The 8,590-nt window shown below is 38.3% G+C and overlaps 1 protein-coding gene across 1 annotated transcript in view; it reads right to left on the bottom strand.

Moving 5' to 3' along the window:
• Positions 1 to 2,708: 2,708 nt before the first annotated feature.
• Positions 2,709 to 8,590, bottom strand: part of LOC121521162 (apolipoprotein(a)-like) — a 33,140-nt gene continuing 27,258 nt past the window's right edge. The window contains 5 exon segments of the mRNA XM_041804916.1: positions 2,709 to 3,279; positions 5,496 to 5,614; positions 5,876 to 6,038; positions 6,196 to 6,314; positions 7,532 to 7,652. Coding sequence (XP_041660850.1) covers positions 3,272 to 3,279; positions 5,496 to 5,614; positions 5,876 to 6,038; positions 6,196 to 6,314; positions 7,532 to 7,652 — 530 coding nt within the window. The 3' untranslated portion in view covers positions 2,709 to 3,271.

Raw genomic sequence — 8,590 nt, 5'->3', positions numbered from 1 at the left:
CAGCAAAAATTCAGTCATCTCAAGATTGTGACCTTCTTTTCCTTTCACATAATACATGGTACCATATTCCCACGCATATTCGAATGGTACTATTTTTTGTCTTCATTTATATTGTTATCACAATAAATACCACAAAATACTGTGATAAATATTTTAGTCTATATCACCCATCCCTAAACAACAGTATTAAAAGCAGCAACCCTTGGGGTACAAATGGGTTAACGGAGTTGTTAAAATACCAACTTTGATTCCAGTGGTCAAGATTGACAAATAGGTTTGTGTGTGGATGCTTTTCTGGCAAAACAGGTGGAAAGGTTAGAAGGGTTTTGTGCTGACCAGAGCCAAAGCTCCTGACCTGATATTCACATTTGAACAAATATTTATCTGTTCTTTAGACCAGGTTGTGTGCAAACAGGATAATACCTTAAATAGGACACTTTCTGTGTATGGCACAAGCTCTTTTTTTGGTCAAAGTGTGTACGTGCCTGACACCAGTTAAGATGGAGGGTGAATTTTGTCATGGCAGCTGCTCAACAGAAAAGTTTGTTTCTGGTCAGAGAACTACCAGGGGTCTCATTGTAAAACAGCACATAGAATCCATACTTAAATTGTTTGTGCATCAAAAACTTCAAATTAGCCTGCACCAAAAATAATGTAGATTCATGAAACCGTACCCGTAGACATCTCACTTCTCAGTGTTTCCCCTAGGATGGCGTTGTAACTCTTGAAACTCATACAGCCCACAAAATAGCCTCAGATCAATGTTTTTTATTCATTTATAATGGTAACTAATAACAGGATCACTTGATCCAGCCGATGCCATGTCATTTACGAACATAAAGCAGACAGCATGCAGTGTTTATTTACGGAGTTGAGAGGGAAAATGTTCGTTCATTGGGACTTAATGACCGGCATACATTGCCTTTTATGTCTTCTGTTTTTGTTGTCTGTCTGCAAGAGAAGCTAAGGTAAACACTTTAAGGAGATTATGAAAGGAGATGATACTATACTGCCTATTTGCCGACAGGTGAATTAACCTGACCGCAGGAGTTGATGCTGTGAGGGAGGGCAGAGCAGAGACACTCAGCAGCGCCACTTCAGTACAAACAGCCTGCAACTTTGTGACGAGTTGATGTGTTGTTTGTGAGCGTTAGTGCTATAAAATATCAGAAAATATCCCACAGCGTAGCTTTGTGTGCTTCTCTACCTGTAATTCCCAGAGCTGCATTGCTCCTCTGTCCCCAGCAGCACGTCTCTCTATATCAGTCAGCTGCGCACTACGCTTCTGCCCCCTGACCAGCGCCTTGGACAGGGGCGACTTGCCGACCAGGGTGATCTTGGTTGAACAAAAGCTTTTTGACCAAACAATCGACCAATCGAATGGAGGCTGTCAGCTCTACTGTACACCAGGCTCATGACTCTGTTTTTTCTTTAACTGAGAAAGTCATAGAGCTGGAAAACAGATGGATCGTGTTGAAACACACCCACAAGGAACACCTGGCACACCTGGAACATGATATGGTGATATGGTGATAAACCTGCTCTGCAATCCCTGATTAAAGTAATCTTTCTTCAAAGTACTTCTCCATGCTTGTATTAATCAAGATAAAAAAGGAGATGTGTCACACATTACTGTAAAACCCTTGGAGGTGTTGTGAGTTAATTAGCTGATTAGGGTGTGACACCACGACTTTCCAATATGTCACAATATTCTAATTACCTGAGACACTGAATTTTGGTTTTGATTATCTGTAAGCCATAATCATCAATATTTCAAGAAATAAAGGCTTGAAATATTTCACTCTATGTGTAATGAGTCTATATAATATATGGGTTTGACTTTCTGAAATGAGTGACAAACAATATTGAACTTTTTCATGATATTCTAATTTCTTGAGATGTACCTGTATAAAAGATGGTTTATGTCCAATAAAGGATTTATAAGATTGAATTAAAGGGAGTTCAATAATGAAATAACTGCCCTAGACACTAGAGCTGGACTGTTAATCCCAAATTAGATTAAATTGCAATATGGCCTGCTGCAATTTACAAATCACACGAGTTGCAATTATTGTTTAACATGAAAAGTTAAAGAACGCCAGTTTAATAAATCTAATTTTTGCAGCTGCAGAGATTCTATGCATGTTATGCAAACATTTAAGTGCCAGATTTTTATAATGGTTTACAATAATCCTCCCTTTCGTGTTTTATGTATGTTTTCCTTAATCAAAATGAGGGACATTAAAATGATAATTCCCTTCAATAAAGCAAATGACATCAAATTTGCAATGTGAGCAAAATAAATATTTCATTCTATCTAAAACTGATGAAGCTTAGTGTTAGTTCACAAAGTCATACCCCAAGCTGTGATTAGCTGATAGCCAGCTTCAATGGAATGACCCTGCCCCTCTGTCACTACAATATAAAGTCAAAGAGCAGTTCATCTCAGTACAGTTTGTTGTTAGCTGATGTCACAGCGGCATGACCCTTCAGGGAGACGCTAAATAATACAGGGCCAATCCTTGGTGAGTGGATGTGTGGCACACATGTCCTGATTGTTTATTTTACACTTTCAGTGTCTGCACTGCAGAGTGTTAAGTCACAGCAGCTCAACCCTGGAAGCATTCGTTTAACTATCAGGTTCACTCATGGGCCTGGTCAAGTTAGCTAAACATAATCTTAAATGTTGGCAGAAATGGTTGAAGACATTTAAGGAACACAGTTGCAACTTTATTTTTAATTTTTATGAAGAAAAGAGTCCACCTCTCTCTCGTCTTTTCCTCATACTCTATGTGTCTGTGTTTGAGACGCAGTCAGAGGCTGTACAGTGATATGTCAAATCCAACAATGACATAAGGATGAAATAAAAAAGAGTGTATTTTTTCTCTCTGTGATATTTATTTTTAATTAAAATAAATATCACAGAGAGAAAAAAACACTGCGATGTCTGTTACAATATTGTTCAGACCTATGTCCTACTTTAATTTTGTCTTTATTCTTTCACACAGGCCAAGTTTTGGAAAAATATGTTTATCAAAGAACCAACTCAATTAAATATACTTTATAAAAACTTAGCCTAATCATAATATTATTTTCAACTGTTTCAAAAAAGAATGAGCCTTGCGACAAGAGACAGTAACAGTAACCAAGCATTTTTGGTCTTCTTGTATGTTACAATGGAAAACCTCTTTGCTTGCAGTACTTCCAGAGAGGTTTTGGGTACGTAGTTAGACACCAGAGAGCAATGTTGCATTCCTGCACAGATTCCTCCTTAGGTCACTGTTCGGAAAGAAAAGTGGGAGTGTTGGGACAACAAGTACACAAAAAAGGGACACCAAAGGAAGGATTTCATATAAAATGTACTTTGTTGACCATAAATACACTGTAAATAGGTCAGAAAGGCTGCAGTATTTTTTTATACATCCAACACAAGAACATTATGTGTGTGTATATATATGTATATACACACAGGGTCCAAAACTAACACTCGCCACTCGCCAATTACGAATAGATTTTTTCTCTGGCTGATGAATTTTTAAGACCACTTGCCACTCTGGTGAGTTATTGTTTTTTTTTTTTACCAGTGAAAATCCTTTTTTTTTTTTTTTTTTTTTTTTTTTTTCTTTTTTTGTTACTGGAGAACGATGCTGGTATCAGCTGGTTTCCTGGCAAAGTAATGTGTATTTCAGGCCGAGACAATCTTTGGTCACGCAAGTGCGTCAGTCATGACGTCATTCACAGCGCGCCGAGGTGGACAGCTGCGGTATTGCCAACTTAGCTGCTTTGTCGCTGTATTAGCGATTTTTCAGACCCCTGTAGCGACCCTCCAAAATAATGTGACTAGTGACAAAAATCTAGCAAGTTTTTCTAGTGTTACTGGAGACTTTTAGAGACTTTTGGAGACTTTCAGAGACTTTTGGAGACTCTGATGTGAAAGCACATTGTTGCTCCAGTGTTGTGAAAGTGCCTTTACAGTTTTCTCTATTGTCTCTTTGTTACATTTAGATTGTTAATGAAGACTGTATAAAAAAACACTATTCATCTTATGGATAAAAATGTAAATGTTTCACTGGGATTTGGTGTTGGCTTTTAAGTGGACCATAAGGTTTAAAACTAAACCAAACATAAGAAAACTAAACTTCTTAGAAAAGCAGAATAATAAATAGAAAAATAAACCAAAAAACAAAATTAAAGTAACTCTGCCAGAGTATCTCTTGAGTCATTTTTACCAGTCCTAATCCCAGAAAAAGGAGGAGTGATAGAATTGTGACATTATATAAACAAGAATCAAAAAAAGAAAGTTCATTTGTAGTTCTACCCATATTTAGGGTCTTTTTACTCACTTTTTGTCTCTGTCATGACGTTCTTCCTTTCTCCTACAGTGTCCATTACAGTCTTAATTTTGTCGACTAAAACTCTGACTAAAAATGTTTGTCAGCAGCCTTTTTTCCATGACAAAAACAAGACTAAGACTAACAAAAATTATCTGTGATGACTAAAACTGACAAAAACCAAGTTAAGTTTTCATCAAGATGACTAAAACTAGACTAAAATGTAATATAAAGGTTAGGGGGTGTAAAGCTACCTGCATTCGTACTGAACCGATTTGGTACGGGCCTCTCGGTACGGTACAGATGTGTAAAGAATGAATGCATGTGGAGCCAAGCTCATACACAGAAGGAAAACCAGAAAACAACTCACTGTCACACTGTCCTGACTACCACACAACCACAGCAAGCAACAGCCTGAATATTCCCAGATAAAAGTGTCCTGTTAAGGAACACTTTGTTTCCCAGTAAAATACAACAGTGGACAAAGACAACAACAATAGCGCTGACATGATACTGCAGCTGTGTCGCTAAAAGCACGTCATCCAGCGGACCAATCAAAGCATTTGAAAACACTCCACTCAAACAAGAACATCACTGTAAAGAGGAGGAACAGCAAAGTCTTACCAGCCGGTTATAAATTTCTTATTCTTTAAGACGGTTTTATTGATAACAATGGTGCTCTGGCTCTGTGAATGAAATTAATTTTACCGTCATATGTCAGCCTCAGAGAAGGGAGAGATGGACTCTGCAGCCTGGCTGGTAAGTGAAAAAGTTAGTTTTGGACCCTGCATATATACACACACATACACACACACATACTTACTGATAGTATCCAAAACTTTGCATTGGCACTCCTATATCACCATACATATTGTATTGCCAGATTCTTGCAAATACACAGGCCTAGTACTGGCTTACTGTGGATCCAAGTAACCAAGTCAGATTGGTCACAAAAAGGTTAATCTGGGTTATTGAAAGCTCAATTATCTGGAGATCAAAAATGCTAACACAAACTTGTGTCTTTTAAACATACCATAACAAGTTTAAACTTAAACACAACTAGTTTAAACCAAACAAGCTGATGAGACAGCCATGAATGATGATGACAGAGAACAACATCACTGTAAATGTTTTTACCATTATCAACAATGATCAGTGTCATACCTGGTCTGTGTGAACAGCTTGGTACATTGCAGTAGTCCCATCTAGTCTGAGGGTCAGTGGTGTAACACCAGGGCTTGTCAGAATTGTCTGGGTTACGACAGTAGTTGTTTTCTAGGCCTCTGATAAGCAATGACACAGTACCAAAGATGAGTGTGGGTAAAGTCAACTGAGAAATGCCACCTGCATGGAATTATGAATAATGTTTTGTTTTTCTTTTGAAGTCTCCAAGATATCAATCACTGATTTTTCTTTTGTTTGCAGGGATTTTTTGTTAAATGTTAGCTACACACTGCACTATTAATGCAATTTATAAGTCAAATAACAATTACTTGGTCTCTTTTGTAGGGAGGACAACATTTTTCTGTTCCAGTGGTTCTTACTTGCATTGGTAGATGTCTGGTGTACGATCGTGTTGGTGTGGCGTCTGAGTGGACCATCTCTGGCATGTTTTTCCAGACAGTGTCACAGCTATTGTGCCTCTGTATGCTTCACCTTTACCTGTTATACAGGTGAGCTCTGGGCGAATGGGTGGAGGTATAGTTGCTGAGCAAAGAAGATGAGATTGATGGGTTTATGATCTCAGAGAACAAACAAGAGAAGAAGACCTTGGAATAAGGAGTAAATGTGCATTATTTCTGCTTTTGTGAAATTGGTAAGACATGAAAGAATGTTTTGTTAGAAAAAGTGGTCATGGACTTACAGCATTGTGGTATAGAGCAGAATTCCCATCGTATGCTGGGGTTGGTGGTGTAACACCAGGGCCGGGGGTCACTGCTTGGGTTTCGACAGTAGTTCTCCACTAGATTCTTCCCTGGATGACTAAAGAGCATGTAAAGAGAAAGCCGAGCTAATTCATTCGTGTTTTATATCAGGGAATTTTTATTGGATAATTGTTAAATAGTTCATGTGTTTTTTTTTTTTGTCTTTGTTTTTGTTTTCCCCCAACATTTTTTTTATTGGTTTTTCAAAACAAGTTTAAAAACAACAACAGAACAAAATCACCAGCACAGACATAACACAGAACAGATCTATCTCAGTAAAAAAGAATGATTAAAGGAAAAGGAAGTACCATACATTAAACAAATATATGCACATGAAGTGCAAGTCAAACATCCAATCTGGATATCTTATAATTCCAACCACTTCTTTGCAATAAGATGGCATCAACAAGTTACAAAAGGGTAAGTCTGAAGGCAGGTAAGAAGAAATATATTCAAGGGCAAAAGAAACATTATGATCTAACCAGAAATCCATGCAAATTTGACAATGATAAAATAGGTCCTATATGTACTAAGTAAGGATCCCAGACCTTATAAAAATGATCCACAGAGGAGTGAAGCATACATGTGATATATTCGTTAGGAATACATTCCATAATTAAGTTGTGCCATGACTTCTTTGTAGGGACTGTGTCTTTGATCCAGAAAAGTAGAATATTCTTCCTTGCTACAAAGGTTAGGAGAGTAAATAGTCTTTTATGACTAGCTTTTGTGATATGAACATTTGAGAGACAAAGAAGAAGGCACAAGTCAATAGGAACACCAAAAATAGCAGCTAATTAAAATACAATATCAAGCCAGTATCTTTGCAACTCAGGGCATGACCTGAAACAATGAATGTGATTGCCAGTTTCAGATTTACATTTACTGCAAAGTAGAGATGCATTATTATCCATTTTATGTTGGAGAGCAGGTGTTATATAAATAAGATGTACAATTCTTAACTGAATGGATCTAGTACGATTGCAGACAGAAATCTTAGTAGCCTTGATCCATACCTCCTGCCACTCTGCATCATCAATAGAGATACCCAGATCTCTCTCCAATGCTTGTTTAGTGGTCTTAGAGGTTAGAGAGGAATTCAGACTAAAATACACTTTCATGTTTTTTGGTCATACTTAAAGACAGAATCTTTTCTACATGAGAAATTACATTATTATTAATGAAAGTAGTGTCTTTCATAATAAAATGTCTAATTTGCAAATATCGAAAGTCCTGTGGTTGTTTGATAAAATGATTTGTCATTGGCAGTCTTACGCGCTGGGTTTGTAGCCATGCTCATGTGGCATCTGAGAATCCCAGCGTTGGCAAGTGTAGCCATTCTGTGTTGTAGACACTTGTCCTTTGTAGTTCTCACCAATGCACTCCATACAGTCCTCTGTAAAAGAAAAGCATATGCAGCTACCAAGTTATTACCTCCACCAAGGAGGTTATGTGATTGTGGACGCATTTTGATGAAATTTTCAGGAAATGTCAGAAATGGCATAAGGAAGAACTGATGAGATTTTGGGACTGATCCGGATCACCGTCTGGATCCAGGAATTTTTTAAAGGATTCTGTACTATTGGGAGATAGGGCTAATGGTGGAGGGCTGCCCTGTTACCACTTTACACCAGGAGATGGCGGACATGACTAACTTCAATCCCAGCAGCATTTTGGGTGTGTTTGTATTTAATAGTTTTGGAGTTTACAGAGTTTGAAAGAGGCACGCCTGGTTGAGGAGACGAGTCGGAGCATAACAGAGAGAAAGACAGGGAATTGTAGCGGGAATACTCACAATGCTGGGAGGAATAGAGGAATTTTCACCCTCTGCCATGACTTCCAGTCGTCCGGTGAGACCATGGGTGAGACTGTCAGTGCATCTGATGGCATTGGCAGACAATGCTTCTGCCATGACAGTCCACCCGTAGCGAAGCCAATGCTTTGCCTCACCATGTTTCCACCCCACCGGGGAGGGAGTAATCGGCGAATGCTATGGTGGTGGGCACATGAGGACAGATCCAGGAATTTTTCAAAGGATTCTTCACTATTGGGAGGTAGGGCTAATGGTGGAGGTCTGTGCTCCCTGAGTGCATTTCTAGTTCATAAATGTATTTTCCATACATTTTGACAAAATGTCATTGTGTGTTCTAGGATAATGCTATTTGTATGGTGTTTGAGCATGCTGGTAAATGCTTGTTAGTGCAAAAAAAAGCATCTGGGCAGGGTCCAAAACTAACTTTTTCACTTACTAGGCTGGCTGGCTGGTAAGTGAAATTTTTTACCAGCCAGGCAGATGTTTTACCAGTCAACCAAATAAAAATTGCTTTTAAGTGT

This window comes from Cheilinus undulatus, linkage group 14 (assembly GCF_018320785.1).
Source record: "Cheilinus undulatus linkage group 14, ASM1832078v1, whole genome shotgun sequence".
Taxonomy (NCBI): domain Eukaryota; kingdom Metazoa; phylum Chordata; class Actinopteri; order Labriformes; family Labridae; genus Cheilinus; species Cheilinus undulatus.
The sequence above is the reverse complement of the archived record's forward strand: the minus strand, read 5'-3'. Positions and strand labels throughout refer to the sequence as shown.